The sequence below is a fragment of the Ahaetulla prasina genome, chromosome 10 (genome assembly GCF_028640845.1).
Source record: "Ahaetulla prasina isolate Xishuangbanna chromosome 10, ASM2864084v1, whole genome shotgun sequence".
Taxonomy (NCBI): Eukaryota; Metazoa; Chordata; class Lepidosauria; order Squamata; family Colubridae; genus Ahaetulla; species Ahaetulla prasina.
Window position 1 is genome coordinate 29,781,324 of NC_080548.1, and position 23,875 is coordinate 29,805,198.

General features: G+C 44.9%; 1 protein-coding gene across 2 annotated transcripts in view; it reads left to right on the top strand.

Moving 5' to 3' along the window:
- NECTIN2 (nectin cell adhesion molecule 2) overlaps positions 1–23,875 on the top strand; it is an 83,841-nt gene that overhangs the window by 25,966 nt on the left and 34,000 nt on the right. For both annotated transcript variants that reach the window (XM_058195694.1, XM_058195695.1), the window contains exon 2: positions 20,309–20,662. In XM_058195694.1, coding sequence (XP_058051677.1) covers positions 20,309–20,662 — 354 coding nt within the window. The remainder of the gene's footprint in view (positions 1–20,308; positions 20,663–23,875) is intronic.

Genomic DNA, 23,875 nt, shown 5'->3' on the forward strand with positions numbered 1-23,875 from the left:
GGGAGTATATATTCTTGGTGTGGTGAACTTGTTGGCTTCCCCACAAACTTTGCTTATCAGAAAGTCTCAGAAGATGATCCCACAACCCATGTCATAAATATGAGCCCGGTCTGAATGTTGACCACGTGACCGTGGAGATGCTATAAACGGTCATACATGTGAAAATGGTCATAACTTTTTCAGGGCCATGTCAACTTTTGAACGGTCACTAAGCAAACTATTGTAAGTCAAGGACTACCTGTAAAACGAAGGTGGTTAGGTTCTTTGCCGATCGTGAAAATGGCCCTGAAGAAAGCCTAGCTAAGCCAGAGCCATTGGTTGATCTCTTCAAGACATGTAGACTTCAACTCCCAGAATCCCCAGCCAGCATTGTTTCTCAACCTTGGTCCTTTTAAGATGGATGGACTTGACTCCCAGAATCCCCAGCCAGCATTGTTTCTCAACCTTGGTCCCTTTAAGATGGGTGGACTTCAACTCCCAGAATCCCCAGCCAGCATTGTTTCTCAACCTTGGTCCCTTTAAGATGGATGGACTTGACTCCCAGAATCTCCCAGCCAGCATTGTTTCTCAACCTTGGTCCTTTTAAGATGGATGGACTTGACTCCCAGAATCTCCCAGCCAGCATTGTTTCCCAGCCTTGGTCCCTTTAAGATGGATGGACTTCAACTCCCAGAATCCCCAGCCAGCATTGTTTCCCAGCCTTGGTCCCTTTAAGATGGATGGACTTGACTCCCAGAATCCCCAGCCAGCATTGTTTCCCAGCCTTGGTCCCTTTAAGATGGGTGGACTTCAACTCCCAGAATCTCCCAGCCAGCATTGTTTCTCAACCTTGGTCCCTTTAAGATGGGTGGACTTCAACTCCCAGAATCCTCCAGCCAGCATTGTTTCCCAGCCTTGGTCCCTTTAAGATGGATGGACTTCAACTCCCAGAATCCTCCAGCCAGCATTGTTTCTCGACATGGCTGGCTGGGGGATTCTGGGAGTCGAAATCCACACATCTTAAAGGGACCAAGACTGAGAAACACTGGAATATTAGCATATTAGAATAAAACCAGATACCCAAATTCCTGGAAGATAGTCTCAGCAACCACTTCCTACCACATTGCAAAAATCATCGACTCGGTTCCGTGAATCGTCTTTGTCCTTTTTGAGGAGGCCGATGAAAATAATGCCAAAAACACTTTTAAGACAACACTTGAAAGGACTTTCTAAGCCCTGCTAGGATTCCTGCAGTCTTGCAGCCCACCAGGGTGTTTTTCCTCCTGCTTTCCCATATTCTTATTTCTTTGCACAGCCTGCAAGGATCAGGATGGTTGGGTGACCTACTTAATTCTCCCAGACAATTTGCATGTATATTAAGGGTATATAAAATCCATCCCCTGCAGGGATACTTGGGATTCTGATTAAATTTTATTGATTGTCTCTCAGCCCTTTGTAGCAAGTCCCTTGACAAGCAAGACTGTGGCTGGCGGATAACCTCCGTTCTCCGCCGCCTCCACGCTCTTGGGTGAAAATGCTAGTTAGCTGGCTGGTGAGGCAGGTTTAAGGCCAGGGCTTTTGTTTTTACTACTATTATTCTTGGGCTTTCAGGCAGAGGGGGAAAAAAACAGGTTTCTTAATATGGTGATTAAAAAAAGCTGGGAAAATTGGAAGGGAAAGAACTGAGTTGGGCAGCAAAAAGAGGAGGAGGAAGAGAAGGAGAAGGAGAGAACTCGAATAGGAAAATAAACCCAGAGATGCCCTTCAAGCAGCTTGCCTTCCTAGCTTACATCATGTTTTTAAGGGTTGTTTTAGGTTTTATAAGGGTTGTTTTAGGTTTTATAAGGGTTGTTTTAGGTTTTATAAGGGTTGTTTTAGGTTTTATAAGGGTTGTTTTAGGTTTTATAAGGGTTGTTTTAGTTTTGTATTGTTGTTTTCTTTCTGTATTTTATTCCTGGCTGTACACCGCCCTGCAAGGATCAGGATGGTTGGGTGACCTACTTAATTCTCCCAGACAATTTGCATGTATATTAAGGGTATATAAAATCCATCCCCTGCAGGGATACTTGGGATTCTGATTAAATTTTATTGATTGTCTCTCAGCCCTTTGTAGCCGCCATCCTCCTTCCCTTGACAAGCAAGACTGTGGCTGGCGGATAACCTCTGTTCGCCGCCGCCTCCACGCTCTTGGGTGAAAATGCTAGTTAGCTGGCTGGCGAGGCAGGTTTAAGGCCAGGGCTTTTGTTTTTACTACTATTATTCTTGGGCTTTCAGGCAGAGGGGGGAAAAAAACAGGTTTCTTAATATGGTGATTAAAAAAAGCTGGGAAAATTGGAAGGGAAGGAACTGAGTTGGGCAGCAAAAAGAGGAGGGGGAGGAAAACGGGCTTTGAGTGATGTTGGAAAAGGAGTTGGTTAATTCTTGGACAGGAGACCACGAAGAGAACCCATAAACTAGATTAGAAAGTCAGTCTCCCTCCCTCTCGCCTTCTCTCCTCTCTCTCTCTCTCTCTCTCTCTCTCTCTCTCTCTCTCTCTCCCTCCCTCCCGGGGACAGTACAACGGTCGTAAGTCTGAACCCGTTGCCGAGCGTCTGAATTTTGCTCACGTGATCCTGGGGATGCCACAAAAACAAAAACAAAAAAGGTCGTAACTGTGAAAAATGGCCATCGGTTACATTTTTCAGTGCTGATGCCACTCCGAATGGTCACTGTGAACTGTTGTAAATCGAGGATTGTCTGTAGTTGAAAAAAAATGTGGGCTGTGTTGTTTCTGCATCACTCTTGAAGGTAGATTTTATTTTATTTTTTTTAATTTTATTTTTATTTTATTTTATTTTATTTTATTTTATTTTATTTTATTTTATTTTATTTTATTTTATTTTATTTTATTTTATTTTATTTTATTTTATTTTATTTTATTTTATTTGCCTGTTCACGCCCTGAGTCCTTCGGAGAAGGGCGGTATAAAATAATAATAATAATAATAATAATAATAATAATAATAATAATAATATTATTATTATTATTATTATTATATTATTATTATTATTATTATTATTATCTAGCTCCATCTCTTTCCTCTCTCTCTCTCTCTCTCTCCTTCTCTCTACGTATATCTCCCTCTGTGTACCTCTTCTCTCTCACTCTCTTTCTCCCCCTCTTTTTCTCTCTCCTTCTTTCCTTCTCTGTTAGTTATGTATCTCTCCATCTACCTCTCTGTTTTTACGCTCCTCTCCCACTCTCTCCCCCTCCCTCTCTTCCCCAGGCAACAACAGTGCCCGGCCTCGTCCATATTTTTGTCATCTTGGGGAAAATTTTGCCTTTTAAACTTACGCACCCCAAAGGCTACCGAATTGTCAGTTAAAAAAAAGTTTGATATCAATATTCCTCTGCTTAGCGCTGCCTAAAATTAGATCTGCCTCAGACATACCAAGTGGTTTCATGCTTGGTTTCTCTGCCCTTTTGGAGTAGTTCATTTTCATTTTTTGCCTCCGGTGCCAGGTGGGAGTATATATTCTTGGTGTGGTGAACTTGTTGGCTTCCCCCCCACCACCTTTTTATTTCTTTTTGAGGTTTTCATGGCATATTTTCACTTAAGATGCCAAGTTACTGGGTACTCTGTTATGGTTGGGAATGTGAGCTGGTGGCTTCATCAGGTGCTGTTGTTACTGTTTGATTAAGCCTTTTTTAAAAATATATATATATATACTTTTTATCAAAGTATTTAAACACATACTAAGATATAGAATTTTTTATAGATATAGAATTTGCGAATGTGAAAGTAAGTGAAGACCACCGCTGACACAAGCGAAGCCGCATCCGTGGGATGCAGGCAGCGATGAAAACACACCTTCCGGTCCATGGAAAACCTCTTTCCACGGAACCGGTCCTGGTGCCCAAAAGGTTGGGGACCCGCTGAAATCTGAAGAGTTCAGTTATTTCTATTGTCCCAGAGGTGCTGTTTCCAAAGGCAACTGGACTTCCTTTGTTTAGAGCTGGGAATCCTCCTTCCCCCTTTTGCACTTTTATTGTTTTTCGTTCAAATAAATATTCATGTTATTTTACTTGGCTCTATCTTTATTTTTTACATTGACCAGTAGCTGCCTCATTTCCCACCCTCGGCTTATACTCGAGTCAATAGTTTTTCCCAGTTTTTTGTGGTAAAATTTGGTGCCTCGGCTTATATTCGAGTCAATAGTTTTTCCCAGTTTTTGTGGTAAATTTATGTACCTCGGCTTATACTCGAGTATATACGGTATTTGTTTAGCAGAGTGATGGCCTTCGGGGAAAAACTGTTCTTGTGTCTAGTTGTTCTGGTGTGCAGTGCTCTATAGTGTCGTTTTGAGGGTAGGAGTTGAAACAGTTTATGTCCAGGATGCGAGGGATCTGCAAATATTTTCACGGCCCTCTTCTTGATTCGTGCAGTATACAGGTCCTCAATGGAAGGCAGGTTGGTAGCCATTATTTTTTCTGCAGTTCTAATTATCCTCTGAAGTCTGTGTTTTTCTTGTTGGGTTGCAGAACCGAACCAGACAGATATAGAGGTGCCAATGACAGACTCAATAATTCCTCTGTAGAATAAGAAATACGTTCAAAGAAAAAAAGGTGTAATGAAATACAGGTAGTCTTCAACTTACAACCATTCATTTAGTGACCGCTGAAAGCTACGACGACACTGAGAAAGGTTGTTGAGTTTTGCCTCGTTTTAGGACCTTTCTTTCTACAAGTGGTTCAAGTGAATCACTGCAGTTGTTAAGTGAGCAACCTGGTTGTTAAGTAAATCTGGCTTCCCCACCACCTTTTTATTTCTTTTTGAGGTTTTCATGGCATATTTTCACTTAAGATGCCAAGTTACTGGGTACTCTGTTATGGTTGGGAATGTGAGCTGGTGGCTTCATCAGGTGCTGTTGTTACTGTTTGATTAAGCCTTTTTTAAAAATATATATATATATACTTTTTATCAAAGTATTTAAACACATACTAAGATATAGAATTTTTTATAGATATAGAATTTTTATTGGCCAAGTGTGATTGGACACACAAGGAATTTGTCTTGGTGCATATGCTCTCAGTGTACATAAAAGAAAAGATACGTTCATCAAGGTACAACATTTACAACACAAATGATGGTCAATATATCAATATAAATCATAAGGATTGCCAGCAACAAGTTACAGTCATACAGTCATAAGTGGAAAGAGATTGGTGATGGGAACTATGAAACGATTAATAGTAGTGCAGATTCAGTAAATAGTCTGACAGTGTTGAGGGAATTATTTGTTTAGCAGAGTGATGGCCTTCGGGAAAAAACTGTTCTTGTGTCTAGTTGTTCTGGTGTGCAGTGCTCTATAGCGTCGTTTTGAGGGTAGGAGTTGAAACAGTTTATGTCCAGGATGCGAGGGATCTGCAAATATTTTCACGGCCCTCTTCTTGATTCGTGCAGTATACAGGTCCTCAATGGAAGGCAGGTTGGTAGCAATTATTTTTTCTGCAGTTCTAATGATCCTCTGAAGTCTGTTTCTTTCTTGTTGGGTTGCAGAACCGAACCAGACAGTTATAGAGGTGCAAATGACAGACTCAATAATTCCTCTGTAGAATAAGAAATACGTTCAAAGAAAAAAAGGTGCAATGAAATACAGGTAGTCCTCAACTTACAACCATTCATTTAGTGACCGCTGAAAGCTACGACGACACTGAGAAAGGTTGTTGAGTTTTGCCTCGTTTTAGGACCTTTCTTTCTACAAGTGGTTCAAGTGAATCACTGTAGTTGTTAAGTTAGTAACCTGATTGTTAAGTGGATCTGGCTTCCCCATTGACTTGGCTTCTCACAAGGTCGCAAAAGGAGATCACGTGACCCGCCCTCCCCTCCCCGGGGACAGTACAACGGTCGTAAGTCTGAACCCGTTGCCGAGCGTCTGAATTTTGCTCACGTGATCCTGGGGATGCCACAAAAACAAAAACAAAAAAGGTCGTACCTGTGAAAAATGGCCATCGGTTACATTTTTCAGTGCTGATGCCACTCCGAATGGTCACTAAGTAAACTGTTGTAAATCGAGGATTGTCTGTAGTTGAAAAAAAATGTGGGCTGTGTTGTTTCTGCATCACTCTTGAAGGTAGATTTTATTTTATTTTATTTTTTATTTTTTTTAATTTGCATTTATATCCCGCCCTTCTCCGAAGACTCAGGCGGCTTACACTATGTTAAGCAATAGTCTTCATCCATTTGTATATTTATATACAAAGTCAACTTATTGGCCCCCCCCAACAATCTGGGTCCTCATTTTACCTACCTTATAAAGGATGGAAGGCTGAGTCAACCTCGGGACTAGAACCTGCAGTTTTGATTTTGATGTGGATTCTGGGATTGCACCAGTCTTGCTTCATAGGATTTTAAAGGCAAGGAGTGGAACAGATGAAGGAGGCGATTATAACGCTTACTCATCCTCTGGATGTGGTTAAACCTTGAGTTTACTCGGAAAGTCAAGGGTGTCATCTAAGCAGGAAAGCTAAATTCCCAGACGAAGTGGATAGCTAAATGCTTTGGTATGTTTGTCAAAAGACAATTACCCACAATGAAATGTTTTTCCGTAAACATTAACAGACGTTGCACCTTGACCTGTTTCTCAGTCCTCCTTAATTTAGTACATACGGACTCTTACAGCCTGAGGAGAATCTAGACTCATCCTCGGCCACTTGAAGATGGGAGGACTACGACTCCCAGAATTCCCCAGGCAACATGTTGAGTTGTTGTTAAAATGTCTGAGCTTGGGAAACCCTTCTTGAATAGAATGCAACATGGCATGTCAGAAACGGGGCCACGCAAACCAGAGGTGGCATTCAAATAGGTTCAGACCGGTTCGCCCGAACCGGTAGAGTGGAAATGGCAGGTGGCCCCGCCCACCCGCCACGGCTCTATGTCATCCTATTTAGGCACGTTTTTAGGCTGGGCACCTGCGCGGAAGGCACGCACGCCAGCAAAACTCATGCACAGAAGGCTGGGCGCATGCATGGACAGGGCATACACGAGCGAAGTGAGCATGCGTGCACACTCACATTTGCGAATGTGAAAGTAAGTGAAGACCACCGCTGACACAAACGAGCGAAGCCGCATCCGTGGGATGCAGGCAGCGTATGAAAACACACCCCTTCCGGTCCATGGAAAAACCTCTTTCCACGGAACCGGTCCCTGGTGCCCAAAAGGTTGGGGACCCGCTGAAATACGAAGAGTTCAGTTATTTCTATTGTCCCAGAGGTGCTGTTTCCAAAGGCAACTGGACTTCCTTTGTTTTTCCCTGAAGACATTTCGCTTCTCCTCCAAGGAGCTTCTTCAGCTCTGATCGAAGGGTGGGAAATGGAAGGATTTGTGTATTTATGGGATTTATATTTGCATAATAATAGAAAGGATTTGTATTTATATTTATATCACTCAGAAGTGAAGACGCTTCTTGGAGGAGAAGCAGAGCGTCTTCAAGGAAAAACAAAGCCTTTGGAAAGGACAACCGTGACCTGGATGACTGGGAATCTCCGTAGACAGACAAGTTCCTATTGTCTAATTGCCAAGCTCAGCCGCTTTAAGACGAGTGGACTTCAAATCCCAGAATTCCCTGGCTGGCTGTGGGAATTCTGGGAGTTGAAGTCCACACGTCTTAAAAAATGGCCAAGATTGAGAAACGCCGCTCCAGAAGAATAACACCCTCCAGCGGTTGTTGAGGTAGGAGTGGAAAAGCAGTGAGATTTAAAAAAACAAAAAAACCTCTGTTTAATCTTCCATATTAGGACTCTTCGGTTTTGACGAGCCTTTGATTCAGATATTTCTTCCACTTTCAAGGCCACATCCCTTATTCCGGTTTGGTTCCTCCCGAGAAACCATAAAAAACTTGGTGAGTGGAAGCTCAGGCTTTGGGTAGGCAAGATGGAGGCAGGTGTTTGCCTATCTTGACAGATCTTGAGGGCTAGAAACTTGCCGAGTCCCTTTTAATTAAAGCTGCGCTCTCCCTGCTCTTCTGCAAAACTGCAGCGCGCACGCCAAGCCGGGCTCTGATCCACATTAACATAATTGTGCCTTCAAATACGGATTTTTTTTTCTCTCTTCCTCCCGTGTGGAGATAAGAGGGAAGGAGCCCTGCTTGGAAACAGCCGATCCAGGAAAACTATCCCCACATCTGCCCTCGTTTTAACTTGTTCCTTTAAAAGCGGGGACGGGGGGGGTGGGGAATAAAAAGAGGCCCTTTCCATAGACAACATGCGTAAGCTGAATTCTTAATGCTTCCACTTCACACTCGATCTGTTTTCTTATCAAATTAAGCGGCCTTCATTCAGGCTGTTCAAATTGCCGTGACTGAAACACAGGACTTGGGATGGGAATGTCACTTCCCATTAGGAACACTTCTGGCGTTCGGCAGTCTGGGATAAAATTGTCCTGAGCCGGGATGGGTCCCGGCTTAAAATAAAAAGCAACCCATTCCAGATTGGAGAAACTGCAAAGGGAAAGGCTGCGACAGGAGGGGGGGGTGGGAAAGGCGGTGGGTGGACTCGACGACTATTTTTATATTTTATTAAAAACACACACACACACACACACACACACACACACACACACAAAGTGCCACTTGTCTGCTTCCTTAGCAAAATCTTTCCTTCAGAGCAAAAAAAAATCGTCTAGCGGAACCTGCCCGAAGCTTTTCTTCTCTGGTTTTCTTTTTTTATTTCTTTTTTTTTTCTTTTTTCCTCCTGGAATGCAGAATAACATAATTACGGTCTATTTTTAAAACTATCCTTGCAGAAACGAGACGCAGCCACGACTGCTGGGGCAAAGCAAAGGGAGACCATCTTCTGCTGCCAATTATGGTCTATCAGCGTTAGGGAAGGCTGGCAGCTTGTGAATCGTGGTCTCCCCGAGTTAAAATTTGCACAGAATGAGAGGGGGGAGGGCATTGGAGTGAAGGGGCCCTTCTTGCCAGTGTTTATTAGCAGCTTAATTTGACTTTCGGAAATAATAATAGACCCTGTGCTGTTCCTTAACGGAGGGATTCTTGGTGAGGCAATCTTGACCGGATGGGATGCAGGCCCCAGGGATGGGATTCAGCCGGTTCGGGCGAACTGGATGTTAATTTTAATCTGGTTCACCGAACTGGTAATTGCAAGTACTGGCTGACCCTCGCCCGCCCCTCCCCTCCCAAGGGTCTCAATGCAGCCTGTTTTGGATGCCAGGTAAGAGCAGGGCCCGCGCGGAGGCTCTGGGAGGGCGAAAAAGTGGTCTACTGGAAGTCCGGAAATGGGCCCATTTCCAGCCTCCGGAGCCTGGGAGAGACCGTTTTCGCCCTCCCTAGGCTCCGGAGGCTTTCCCTTCAGTCTCTGGGAGGGTGAAAACGCCCCTCCGCCCAGTGCAAGAAGCTAAGTAGGCCACGCCCCCATAGCCATGCCCACCCAGCAACCAGGCAAAGAACCGGTTGCTAGAATTGTTCAATTCCACCCCTGGATGTGGCTGCTTTTTCAGGAGCAACATGGCTGCTTTAAGGCACCCGTGTTAAACCTTAGACAGCTCCCTTCAAGGAGAAATTTGTCCCCATGCGCTTCAAATCGACCCCTTCCTCCCATTAAATCCCATAAATATTCACAACTTTTAGAACAAATGAGAAACCGCAGCAGCAGTATTCATCGTGTCTGATCGTCCCACGGCTGATGTGGATGACCTTTTGGCCTCCTTTCCTTTCCTTTTCTCTTTCAGTTTCCTTCCTTTCTGCTTAGCATGCTTGGCTGGCCCAGCCGGTGTGGATGGATGAGAGACCCAAAACCCAGCAGCCACCACCTGGGAGAGTTAACTCAACTTCAAATCCCTGAGTTTAAAGTGGCACGGCTCCAAATTAAAAAAAACAAAAAACACCCCACCCTGGAACCTCCGGCTGGCTTAACGTTGCTCTGTTGAAGCGACGGTGGAGTTCCCGTAAGACACTCGGCCAAATATTAACACTGCGTCAAATTAGCCCAGTTTTCTGTGCTGTGTTTTACACCGTAGTGAAAACCCTGTAACAAACATAAGATCTTTTTTTTTAAAAAAAATAGAATATTTTATATCTTTCGCAAATATTCGCAAATATTTTATATCTGTTTCGCAAAATTAGAAGTATTCTCTCCAGTTCCAAATGTCAAAACAAAGAGAAAAATCCTGCCCCGCAGTTCAGCCAGTTCATATGAGCTTCCCCAAAATGCTAAGAGGGAAGAACTTTCTATCCTGTCTGCTGTACAGGGAGTCTTTGACTCCTAACCATTTGTTTAAGCCAGGGGTCTCCAAACCTTGGCAACTTTAAGACTTGCGGACTTCAACTCCCAGAATTCCTCAGCCAGCTTTGCTTTGCTGGCTGAGGAATTCTGGGAGTTGAAGTCCGCAGGTCTTAAAGTTGCCAAGGTTTGGACATCCCTGGCTTAAGCGATTGCTCAAAGTTACAATGGGCATTGAAAAAAGTGCCTTACAGCCAAGGTCTCTCACCCTTAGGACTGTCGCACAGATTCCCCCACAGTCATGTGATCAAAATTTGGATTCTTCGCAACTGGCAGGTCTAGAAATGGGAGACCATGAGTTCTAGTCCCACCTTAGCCACGAAAGCTTGCTGGGTGATCTTGGGACAATCACCAGGAGACTGGGAGTTCTAGTCCCGCCTTAGGCACGAAAGCCGGCTGGGTGACTTTGGGCCGATCACCAGGAGACTGGGAGTTCTAGTCCCGCCTTAGGCATGAAAGCCGGCTGGGTGACTTTGAGCCAATCACCAGGAGACTAGGAGTTCTAGTCCCGCCTTAGGCACAAAAGCCGGCTGTGTGACTTTGAGCCAATCACCAGGAGACTGGGAGTTCTAGTCCCGCCTTAGGCATGAAAGCTTACTGGGTGATCTTGGGCCAATCACCAGGAGACTGGGAGTTCTAGTCCCGCCTTAGGCAGGAAAGCCGGCTGGGTGACTTTGAGCCTATCACCAGGAGACTGGGAGTTCTTGTCCTGCCTTGGGCATGAAAGCTTACTGGGTGATCTTGGGCCAATCACCAGGAGACTGGGAGTTCTAGTCCCGCCTTAGGCAGGAAAGCCGGCTGGGTGACTTTGAGCCAATCACCAGGAGACTGGGAGTTCTAGTCCCGCCTTAGGCACGAAAGCCGGCTGGGTGACTTTCAGCCAATCACCAGGAGACTGGGAGTTCTAGTCCCGCCTTAGGCACGAAAGCCAATTAGGTGATTTAGAGCCAGTCCCTCCCTCCCTCACCCTCTTTCTCTCAGCCCAACCCACCTCACAGGGTTGTTGTTATGGGTAAAATAGGAAGAGGAAGGTGTGTTGGCTATCTTTAGCACTTTTGAGTTATTTGTAAAAAATAAAAGTGGGATAGAAACCAACCAACCATCCAACCAACAAACAAATAAACAAACAAATAAATAAACAGTGTCCCCTCCTTAGGGTGCCTTTCCTGAACTCAGCCGATGTGTGAACATGCCCAGTTCTTGGTTCCGGTAAGGACATTTGTAGAGGGGAAACCGGAGCTGTGCTTTTTCGCAGAATCCAGCCCCGAACTGGGGTCCCAAAACTGAGCTGAGATGATTCATCTCAGCCTCCTTCCTCCTGTGAGTTCATTTGTCATCATTCTCCACCCATCCAAAAATACGGGAGATGGTTAACCCCGCCAGATGTTCTGTCCTTGATGTGTCTTTCTCAGTTCTCTCCCTCAAAAACATCAAAAAAAAACAAAACCCAACCTCGGGCCTTTTTATTTCCCCCCTCTTTCCTGCTCTCGGCATTGTTCTAAGCTTTCTCTTTTCTCTCTCTCTTTTGTTTCGAAAAGCGTCTTCCGAATCAAACAGGAAGCCCATCTGTTTGACAGGGAGAGGAAGAACAATAAGAGGATTAATAATATATTTTTTAAAAACTGCCGAATGGGACAGACTTCCATACAGGCTCTGCACCGTCCGCCAGGTAACCTTTGAGCTTCTCTATCCTGGAGCGCACAGGTGTTCTCCGACCTCAAACTCACTTTTATTTCTTGGGCGTAGATTGATGGCCTTGCTTCCTCTATCTATCTATCTATCTATCTATCTATCTCTGGTCCCCTTCCCTTCCTCCCAATGCAGGGAAAACCACTTTCACAAATGGACTCTGTGTGTGCACCGAGAGGCTCCCTTTGCAGATCTCCTGCCATTTTTTTTCTCTCCCTTTCTCCTTTCCTCAAATTGGCTTGACGTTTTATTTTTTGCAAATCGCTCCTGGCAGAGCTGTAAATTAGGGTAAACAAGTCGTGAATTAAGCGACGGCGTTTCTTTGCTCGCTGCCTCCCCCCAATTCTGCTTGCATCCCGAGTGTCGAAATCCTGCGGCTAAGGAGAGAAAACTCTGCATAAAGGGCAAATCTGAGAAGGTTTTGACTGTAGCAAAGAGATCCATATGCATATGCACCAAGACAAATTCCTTGTGTGTCCAATCGCACTTGGCCAATAAAAATTCTATTCTATTCTATTCTATTCTATTCTATTCTATTCTATTCTATTCTATTCTATTCTATTCTAAAGAGCGTTCGGTACTGAAATGTTAAGCTTGGCCGTCTTTTTCTTCAATAACATAGTAACAGAATTGGAAGGGGTCTTGGAGGTCTTCTAGTCCAACCCCCCCCTCCACTTGCTCAGGCAAAAAACCTATACCGTTTCAAATGGCTTTCCAGTCTCTTCTTGAAACCCTAAAATGTTGAAGCACCCACACCTTCTGGAGGCAATACCTTCCATTGGTTAATTGTTCTCACTACCAGGAAATTTCTCCTTGGTTCTAGGTTGGTCCAGAGGTGGGTTCTACTTAACCTTTACTGCTGGTTTGCAACCAGTTCTGGTTGTGCAGAAGCTTCCTGGTGACGTCTGGGTCTGTGGGCAGAGCCTCCCGCCGGTTTTACTACCGGTTTTTGCAAACCGGTCCGAACCAGGAGCAACCCACCACTGGTTGGGTCTCTCTTCGATAATCTCCCATCCGTTGCTTCTTGTTCTGCCTTCAATTGCTTAGGAGAATAGATTGTCCCCTTTGTGGTAAAGGTAAAGGTTCCCCTTGCACATCTGTGCTAGTCGTTCCTGACTCTAGGGGGCGGTGCTCATCTCCGTTTCAAAGCCGAAGAGCCAGCGCTGTCCGAAGACGTCTCCGTGGTCATGTGGCCGGCATGACTCAACGCCAAAGGCGCACAGAACGCTGTTCCCTTCCCACCGAAAGTGGCCCCTATTTTTCTACTTGCATTTTTTACCTGCTTCCGAACTGCTAGGTTGGCAGAAGCTGGGACAAGTCACGGGAGCTCACCCCGTTAGGCGGTGCTAGGGATTCGAACTGCTGAACTGCCGACCTTTCGATCGACAAGCTCAGCGTCTTAGCCACTGAGCCACAGCCTCCTTTGTGACAGACCCTCAAATATTGGAAGTCTGCTATATCATGTTTCTCCTAGTCCTTCCCTTCGTTAGACTAGACATATCCAGTTCCTGCGACTGTCCATCATAGATTTGAGCCTCCAGCTCCTTGTTCAGGCCCCCGGGGCATTATCCTATTTCTTCAGCCGGTTTCATTTTTTGGGATCCCTACCGCTTAAGGACTTTGAGATGGCATCAAAACAGAACATCTCTGCCAGTTTTATCTAGTGCCCACTGCTGCGGAAGAATTCCTTAATGCATGGAATAGGCCAGGGGTCTCCAAACGTGGCAACTTGTGGACTTCAGCTCCCAGAATTCCTCAGCCGGCCATGCCGGTTGAGAAATTCTGGGGTGTCCGAAGTCCACAATTCATAAAGGGGGCCACCTTTGTTTTAAAAGCTGAACACAACAATTTTCTGTGTAACTCTTGCAACCTTCCTTGAACCAAGGCTGGAGATGCTCAATTGGTGCATGACTTAAAGTAACCGCTTCCCTCCTCTCCCTCCCTCCCTCGTTCCTTGTCAAATCTGTCCCTCCAGATTAAAACCTGGATGTGTGGGCATTAATTTTAATGAACGACCCAAATTGGTTTCGCTGGTGCTGAGTAGGCTTACGCGCAGATTGCTTTGGAGAAGGATGGAAGGCAGGAGCTGGCCCCCAACCACCTGAAGAGAAGAGAAGAGAAGAGAAGAGAAGAGAAGAGAAGAGAAGAGAAGAGAAGAGAAGAGAAGAGAAGGACTTAAACATTTCTTACAATCTTCTTTTCTACCCTCTCTCTTGAATGGCGGTTTCAGGCTTTCTGGGACAAACATCCATTTTCACTATGCAAGTCAAGCCAGTGGTGCTAAACGAAATGAGCATAGGGTGTGTGTGTGTGTGTTAAATGGAGCATGGACTGATCCGTTACTGTAATAATGGTACCCAGATAGTAGTGCTAAGAGATCCTTCGCCCTGCGCATCCTTCTTGCTCCGTCTGTGCCACGGTCTGGAAGAGTCCTCACCCTCCTGGGGACACAGCCTGCTAAATACTTTGCAAAGAGCCGTAAATCCTCCTTGGACTCGTTCAGATGCCTGACGGACAGCTAGGCTGTTCTCCACGTGGAAGTGGAGAAGGTTTTGTGTGGCGGGCCGCTGCTCTGGCCCAAACTCCCTTTTCCTGCCAAGATTTTTGGAAAAGGTCCTTTGGATGGCTTGAGAAGCTGGCTGCTGCAAAGCCAGCTTCTGGGCATCAATGCAAGCCAGTTTGGTCTGCTGTAGTAGTTTTAAGGTGCCAGGGTTAGAAAGCTGGAGACCGTGAGTTCAAGTCCCACTCCGGGAGATTTTGGGAGCTAATAACCAGGAGACAGTGAATGTTAGTCCTGCCTTAGGCATGAAAGCCAGCTGGGAGATTTTGGGCCAATAATGAGGAGGCAGTGAATTCTGCCTTAGGCAGGTCCCGCCAAGTCAATTTGGGTGTCTTTGGGCCAGTCACCAGGAGATGTGAATTCTAGTCCCATTTTAGGCATGAAAGCCAGCTGGGAGATTTTTGGACCAATCCAAAAAGGAGAGACAGTGAGTTCTAGCCTCGCCTTAGGCATGAAAGCCAGTTGCCTATCTTTGAGGTTGTCCCTCTCAGGCCAACCCACCTCATAGGGTGGTTGTTCTGGAGAAAACAGGAGAAGGAAAAAAGTCTGTGGGATATATTCACTGCCTTGAATTTATTATTTACAAACAATACAGGCTGGAATATAAATAATATATCAAGGCAGTGGCACTGTTAAGACCCTTAAGTGAACAACCCTAGCATCCAAGAGAGCTTGTTCAGTAGGAGGAGAAATTAACCTTGGAATGGGTGGGTTCTCAGTGCTTAAAGAGGTCTTGAATGGCCACAAGTCAGAGAAATTATAGTAGTGCTGTGCTCTGCCAGGGGCTGGACTAGATCAGGGGTCTCCAACCTTAACAACTTTAAGACTTATGGACTTCAACTCTCAGAATTCCTCAGCCAGCTTTGCTGGCTGAGGTGTTCTGGGAGTTGAAGTCCACAAGTCTTAAAGTTGGCAAAGTTGGAGACCCCTGGACTAGATAACCTTCGAAGATCCCTGCACTCTGTGATTCTACCGTTTCCCCAAAAATAAGACATCCCCTGATAATAAGCGGAGTCAGGCTTTTGAGCGCATGCGCTAAAATAAGCCTCCCCCCCCCACGCAAAAATAAGCCCTCCCCAAAAATATTTAAACACAGAGCTGGAAATCAGGGAAGACGGCAAGAGGAACCCCGTCTTGCTCCACGCGCCCCAAAATAACAAGACCTCCCCGAAAATAAGGCCAAGCGCTTATTTCGGGGGTTCAAAAAATTATAAGACAGGGTTTTATTTTCGGGGAAACACGGTAGGTCTCCGTGGGATGGCAGAAACTAGATGGGCGACAATGGGGTTTAGCCATCTTCTCTCTCTAAAGAAGCACGAACCTCCTTCTTCCCTAGCTCCATTCTCTTACATTTCAGATTTGATATCGGAGGGGCATCTGTTTAAATATTTGAAATAAATAAATATTTACTCCTAATCAGGGTTGGGTGAGCAGGTTGCTGCTGGGTGTGTGTGTGTGTAAAAACAAAAAAACCATCCTACCAGATGTTTACTTCCATAACCTGACAAACAATTCAAGGGTTTGTTTTGACTCTGGAGGGGACATCCTGCTTTCCTTCAACCCATGGCTCCATGCAGAGCCTGGACAATGCGGGGTTTCGTTTGAAGCTCCTGTGCCACGCCGCCACGCCTTTCTCGAGAATTGGGCAGGTCTACTCAGCTGGCTGAGCTGCCTGCCTTTTCCACGATGATGTCACTCTTTAAAGTGACAATCTTACCGGTTTTAATTCAAGAAATGCCAAAATTAAAAGTTTCTTTGTAATTTAAGCTGTAATGGGGAGGAGGGGAGTGAAACCTGTTTTCTCTTGGGATTCTAAACTTTGGCTGCTTTAAGGTGGGTGGACTTCAACTCCCAGAATTCCCTAGCCAACATTGTTCCTCAACCTTTAAGATGGGTGGACTTCAACTCCCAGAATTCCCCAGCCAGCATTGTTCCTCAACCTTTAAGATGGGTGGACTTCAACTCCCAGAATTCCCCAGCCAGCATTGTTCCTCAACCTTTAAGATGGGTGGACTTCAACTCCCAGAATTCCCCAGCCAGCACTGTTCCTCAACCTTTAAGATGGATGGACTTCAACTCCCAGAATTCCCCAGCCAGCATTGTCTCACAACTTGGTCACTTTAAGATGGGTGGACTTCAACTCCCAGAGAGTTGAATTCTGGGAGTTGAAATCCACTCATCTTAAAGTCTCCACGCTTGAAAAATATTGATTTAACCAATGAATAAATATACAGGTACTACTAGTCTGTCCTATTGCAACTTATTAAAAAGCCTAGCGTTCATCAAACACCTTTGCTGAAAGCCTGGTATATCATCAGTGGCTTAATTTGTCCCTGTAGCTGGAGAAACACCCATTATTTCAATTTAGGTGACACTGCCGAAAGGAGGAGAAGAAAGTTCACTAAAAGAACATGGTCATAATTAAAGACTTGGCTTATATGAGATTCATATTCAAGTCCGTTCTCATGGAGGGAATGGCTTTGGGTCAACCCAAACTATCTCTCTGGGTGGTGATTGTTGAAAAGCAGGTTAGTTGGTTGACTCAGGTGTGCTAGCCCATATACATATTAGCCAGAAAGTTTTTTTTTCTTCAATTAATCCTTGCAATTAACACTGGAGTCCTTGGGAAGAAGGAGGCATAACATTATTAACAACTCTGGCCTTATTAGGGAAAAACTACAGCATAAAACCATCTGCCAATGTGCTTAAATTAACTTTTAACAAATCAGGTGCTTAAAAAAACGAGATGGTCATTGCTTTCTTCCTTAAGTTTGGCATCAAAAGCCCGTTTCATATGGAAAATTGGAGCCATTTTCTAAAATTCAGAAGGAAGGGGTCCAAAGATGCAGATTTCACAGAATTGGGGGCCACCGCAGAGAAGGCCCTGATCTGCATGGTCATTTTAACGTTGCTTTTATATATATTTCAATGAATAGTGTTCTTATTTCCATTGGTGTACATAAAATATTTCTATCAATGAGAGAAAGAGGGGGAGGAAGCCCGACAAAACAATATAGAAAGAAGCAGATGAATCAAAATAGAAAGAATAAGAGGATGATGTGTGCCCATTGTAGTAAATATTTTAAAAAAATATGACAAATAAAATCTTTTTATTTGAAATATATACAGGGTAGCCCTCAAGTTACAACCGTTCAAAGCTACAGCTGAAAAAAGTGACTTACGACTCTTGTTCACGCGTAGGGCCATGTGATCAAAATTTGGGTGCTTGGCAACTGACTCGCATTTACGACGGACGGTCGCAGTGTCCCGAGGTCGCACAATCCCCTTTTGCGACCTTCTGACAAGCAAAGTCGATGGGGGAGCCTGAGTCCTTCGGGAGAAGGGCGGTATAAAAATCAAATTAATAATAATAATCCACTTAACGACCGTGTTATTAACTGGACAACTGAATTGAGTCGCTTAACAGCTAGTGGCAAGAAAGGTTGTAAAAATGGGGCAAAACGCTCACTTAACAACTGTCTTGCTTAACAACAGAAATCTGGGGCTCAATTGCCATAAGTCGAGGACTACTTCATAAATCTTCTTGTATGACAATAAAGGAGTTGGTTTGAAAGGGGGGGGACTGATCCTGTACCTTCAAATCGAGAGTTTAGATCCCGTCTTTGGAATATAAAGTGAAGCAATCTGTTTAATTGCTCTCTATGCTTAGGGCATTCGGTGTGCTTCCCAATTTATTAGGGTTTCAGTATGTTAATTCAGCGTCACATCAATATATCTTAAAGCTTCTTTCTGTTCCCCAAAAAGTCGATCGACAAGCTCAGCGTTTGTGCCACTGCATCCCCTAAAAAAAGGATGTCCTAGGTTGCCTTTAAAAGTGCTTATCAGAAAGTTTTTTTTTCTTCAATTAATCCTTGCAATTAACACTGGAGTCCTTGGGAAGAAGGAGGCATAACATTATTAACAACTCTGGCCTTATTAGGGAAAAACTACAGCATAAAACCATCTGCCAATGTGCTTAAATTAACTTTTAACAAATCAGGTGCTTAAAAAAACGAGATGGTCATTGCTTTCTTCCTTAAGTTTGGCATCAAAAGCCCGTTTCATATGGAAAATTGGAGCCATTTTCTAAAATTCAGAAGGAAGGGGTCCAAAGATGCAGATTTCACAGAATTGGGGGCCACCGCAGAGAAGGCCCTGATCTGCATGGTCATTTTAACGTTGCTTTTATATATATTTCAATGAATAGTGTTCTTATTTCCATTGGTGTACATAAAATATTTCTATCAATGAGAGAAAGAGGGGGAGGAAGCCCGACAAAACAATATAGAAAGAAGCAGATGAATCAAAATAGAAAGAATAAGAGGATGATGTGTGCCCATTGTAATAAATATTTTTTAAAAATATGACAAATAAAATCTTTTTATTTGAAATATATACAGGGTAGCCCTCAAGTTACAACCGTTCAAAGCTACAGCTGAAAAAAGTGACTTACGACTCTTGTTCACGCGTAGGGCCATGTGATCAAAATTTGGGTGCTTGGCAACTGACTCGCATTTACGACGGACGGTCGCAGTGTCCCGAGGTCGCACGATCCCCTTTTGCGACCTTCTGATAAGCAAAGTCGATGGGGGAGCCAGATCCACTTAACGGCCGTGTTATTAACTTGATAACTGAATTGAGTCGCTTAACAATTAGTGGCAAGAAAGGTTGTAAAAATGGGGCAAAACGCTCACTTAACAACTGTCTTGCTTAACAACAGAAATCTGGGGCTCAATTGCCATAAGTCGAGGACTACTTCATAAATCTTCTTGTATGACAATAAAGGAGTTGGTTTGAAAGGGGGGGGACTGATCCTGTACCTTCAAATCGAGAGTTTAGATCCCGTCTTTGGAATATAAAGTGAAGCAATCTGTTTAATTGCTCTCTATGCTTAGGGCATTCGGTGTGCTTCCCAATTTACTAGGGTTTCAGTATGTTAATTCAGCGTCACATCAATATATCTTAAAGCTTCTTTCTGTTCCCCAAAAAGTCGATCGACAAGCTCAGCGTTTGTGCCACTGCATCCCCTAAAAAAAGGATGTCCTAGGTTGCCTTTAAAAGTGCTTATCAGAAAGTTTTTTTATTTTATTATATTTATTTATTTTGCCAAACACAACAGTATATATATGTATAAGCATGAAATAACCATACGAATTGGATACAATCAAAGGGGACATTAGGACAGGAACGGTAGGCAAGCTGGTGCTCTTATGCACGCCCCTTAAAGACCTCTTAGGAATGGGGTGAGGTCAATAAAGTTAAAAATAAAGTTAATAAAGTTAAAAATAAACTTTGGTTAAAGTTTTGGGGATTTTGGGAAGAGACCACAGAGTCTGGTAGTGCATTCCAGGCATTAACAACTCTGTTACTGAAGTTATATTTTCTACAATCAAGATTGGAGCGGTTCACATTAAGTTTAAATCTATCGTGTGCTCTTGTATTGTTGCGATTGAAGCTGAAGTAGTCTTCAACAGGAAGGACGTTGTAGCAGATGATTCTATGAGTTAAACTCAGGTCATGCCGAAGGCAGCAGAGTTCTAAATTTTTTAAACCCAGGATTTCTGGTGGCATAAGGTATTTTGTTGTGATCAGAGGAGTGGAGAACTCTTCTTGTAAAATATTTCTGGACACGCTCAATTGTATTAATGTCCGAAATGAAGTGTGGGTTCCAGACAGGCGAGCTGTATTCAAGAATTGGTCTAGCAAATGTTTTGTATGCTCTGGTTAGTAGTGTAATCTTTCTGGAGAACTTACTTCAGGAACTGACCCATCACTCAGCATTCTTGTTTTTTCCTTCTCTAGTTGTACTTGCCCAGCAAGTAACGGTCAAACATGAAGTCACTGGGTACCTGGGGAAAAGAGTGGTTCTGCCCTGCAATATTGCGGTAACTGGACCCGAGATGAAGGTCAGCCAAGTGACCTGGGTGAAGGAGGTCGGAGGCCGGCGGCAGAACGTGGCCGTCCACCATCCAACGCATGGACAGAGCTACCCGATGGAGAAGAACAGCAGGCGGATCCGTTTCTCCTTAAATTCCTTGACGGACGCCACCCTGGTCATCGAACACCTCCTCATGTCGGACGAGGGCACCTACTCTTGCGAGTTTGCCACCTATCCCAACGGCAATGAATTTGGCACCACCAACCTGATCGTCTTAGGTAAGAAGAACCCGAGCACTTGCTTTCCATCTTGAAGGTGGAAGCCCTCCGGCTAACACTTTGCAGGGTTCACACACACACACACACACACACACCTGCCCCAAATGAAGTTGTGAGATGCTGAGTTGCGATTCGTGGGGGAGCTTGTAAGGCGTGGTGGTGGTGGGGGGTTCCACTCCTTTGGTCGAGTTGCAGATGATAGAATTACCACCGACCCTGTCTAGACCGCACGGGAAGGCAAGGCCAAGTATTTATTATTTTTAACGGCAGTTTGTGACCCTGAATTGAACACAGAGGTAAGGGGTGTGGCCTGGGGTGGGCTGCTGGGGGTTCGCGAGAACCTCTAGCTAAGATTCTGTGCAGTTCGGAGAACTCCCCAAATCCCACTCCTGGCTGGCCCCGCTCACCCCACCCTGCCCCTCCCAGGAGTCCCCACGAGGCCCGTTTTGGATGCAGGTAAGTGCAGGGCACACACAGAGGGAGGGCAAAAAACGGGCCTCTGGAGCCTAGAGAGGCTGTTTTCACCCTCCCGGAGGCTCGAGGAAAGCCTCCAGAGCCCTGGGAGGGCAAAAAGCCCCCCCCCCCCACCGTAGTGCAGCTGGCTGCCTAGGCCACGCCCACCATGGCCATGCCCCACCCTGCAACTGGGCAGAGAACCCCTTGCTAAAATTTTTGAAGCCCACCCCTGGGTGTGACAGCCATTGGTAAAATATGAGCTTCGCCCAGGAAACCAGGAAAGCATGAGAAATACGCTCAAGATTGCCCGGCGTTGATTCTCTTTGGTATAAGAGGTTTTTCAAGTATAGTACGGGTCATTCTCGACTTACAACCGTTCATTTAGTGACGATTCGAAGTGACAGTAGCACCGAAAAAGGTGACTTGTTTTTTCACACGTGTGACCGTTGAAGCATCCCTCCCCCCTAATTGTCAAGTGGTCAGATGCTTGGCAACTGCTTCACGCTTATGACGGCTGTAGCATCCCGGGATCGTGTGCTCCCCTTTTGCGGACCTTCTGACAAGCAAAGTCAATGGGGAAGCCGGATCCACTTAACAGCCGCGTTATTAGCAACTGCAGTGATTCACATAACGACCGTCGCAAAACAGGGATCAAAATTCACTGAACAAATGTCTCGCTTAGCAAGAGAAATGTTGTGCTCCATTGTGGTCGCAAACCAAGGACTATTTGTATTATAACCTAGAACAGGGGTTTGCAAACTTGGCTCTTTTAAGACTTGTGGACTTCAACTCCCAGAGTTTTGTTGGCTGGGGAATTCTGGGAGTTGAAGTCCGCCAGGCTTAAAGTTGCCAAGGTTGGAGACCTCTGTTTTGGAAGGCCTAGGGACAAAGCAACAACCCCCATTCTTCTAAAGACACCCCCACCCCCAATCAGCCTTAGAGTTTTATTTTTTATTTATTTATCTGCTGAATTAAACCCAACTTTGCCCAAGTCCTCCGGCGTTGTGGGCCCTTCAGCCCCCCCTAGATACTCAACGAGCGAAGCCAAACCACATCTGTTTCTATGCCCCCTACATCTGGTACTCAAGTGTTCCTGACGGTTTTGAATGACTTCCCAGGGGCTGTTATGCGCTTAAGCAGATTTGGTAGGTCATGCATTCTCGGATTGCAAAAGGGAGATAGCGCGCGGCCGTGTCCCCATTCTTTCAATTAATTACGGGCCACTCATTTATTGCACGATGGACTAAGCTAATGACACTTAGCAATGGGTTCTTCGGCGGAGCAAAATACCAAAATACCCCCCCCCCCAAAGGTTTGTGTTTGCGCTCAGATCTAACACGACTTCGGCTTCACTCTCCAATATCCGCAGAGAGATTGGGTAAAGGTGTTGTACTTTCAAGTTCCTGGGTTTGAAAAATCGGAACACTGACGGACTTTATGGGGAGGAAAAAAAAAAAGACAATTCTCTTTTCTTAGTTAATAATAATAATAATAATAATAATAATAATAATAATAATAATAATAATAATAATAATAATAATAATAATAATAATAATAATAATAATAATATTTTAATTTGTATACCGCCCTTCTCCCGAAGGAAGTGACGGCAAACCTTTTCGGCCCCTGCATGGAAACATCGCATGTGTGCTTGTTGGGGCTGCGCTATGGAGAAGCCGAACATCTGGGTTCTAGCATGCCTGCGCGCCAGACGATCAACTGACTGGTGCACATGTGCAGGCCCCTTTTTGGCACCGCCGTGCGCACGAAGAGATCACGCTCCGCATCCTGGTTTTTGGCACTGTCGCGCACACGAAAGACAGCTGATCGTCGCGCGCGCATGCGTGCCAGAAACCCGGAAGACAAACGGGCACGGCCGTGTGTGCTGGGCGACATGGCTTCGCTTGCCATGGGTTCGCCATCATGGCCTCAGGGGTTGCCACAGAGAGGAGGGAGTCATGCTATTCTGCAAAGCACCTGAAGGCAGGAGAAGAAGCAACCGATGGAAACTACTCAAGGAGAGAAGCAACTTAGAACTAAGGACTAAATTTCCTGACAATTAGAAGGATTAACCAGTGGAACAACTCGCCTCCTGAAGTTGTGAATTCTCCCAACAATTGGATGTTTTTAAGAACAGATTGGACAGCCACTAGTTCTTGCCTGAGCAGGGGGTTGGACTAGAAGACCTCCAAGGTCCCTTCCAACTCTGCTATTCTATTCTTACCCACTCCATAAGAAAGCTGCTAATTTAAAATGCAAGTTTTTTTTTTTGCATTTTGCAATCCTGCAGGAATGCAGAATACGGGACTGGGAGAGGCCTTGTTCCAGAAGTGAGCTTTGGTTTTCTTATTTTAAAAAAAAACGAAGTGAGGTAATTCTCGACTTACGACCAACAATTGGCACCAGAATTTCTGATGCTGAGCAAGGCGGTTGCCGAGTAAATCGTGCCCAAGTTTAATACCAATTTTGTCACTGTTGTTAAAGTGAATCAGGAAGTCATAAAGCAAATCTGGCTTCTTCCCCTATTGACGTTGCTTGTCAGAAGTCAGCTGGGAAGGTCGCAGATGGGGATCACGTGACACCTCCCCACCCCAGGATGCTGCAGCTGTCATAAGTACATGCCAGTTGCCAAGCTTTTGACCACGCAACCACGAAATTTTGACCACGTAACCGTCACGGGATGCTGCAACAGTTGTAAGTACAAGGGTGGGATCGTAAGTCAATTTTTTTTTTAGTGCGAATGTAACTCAGGACGAT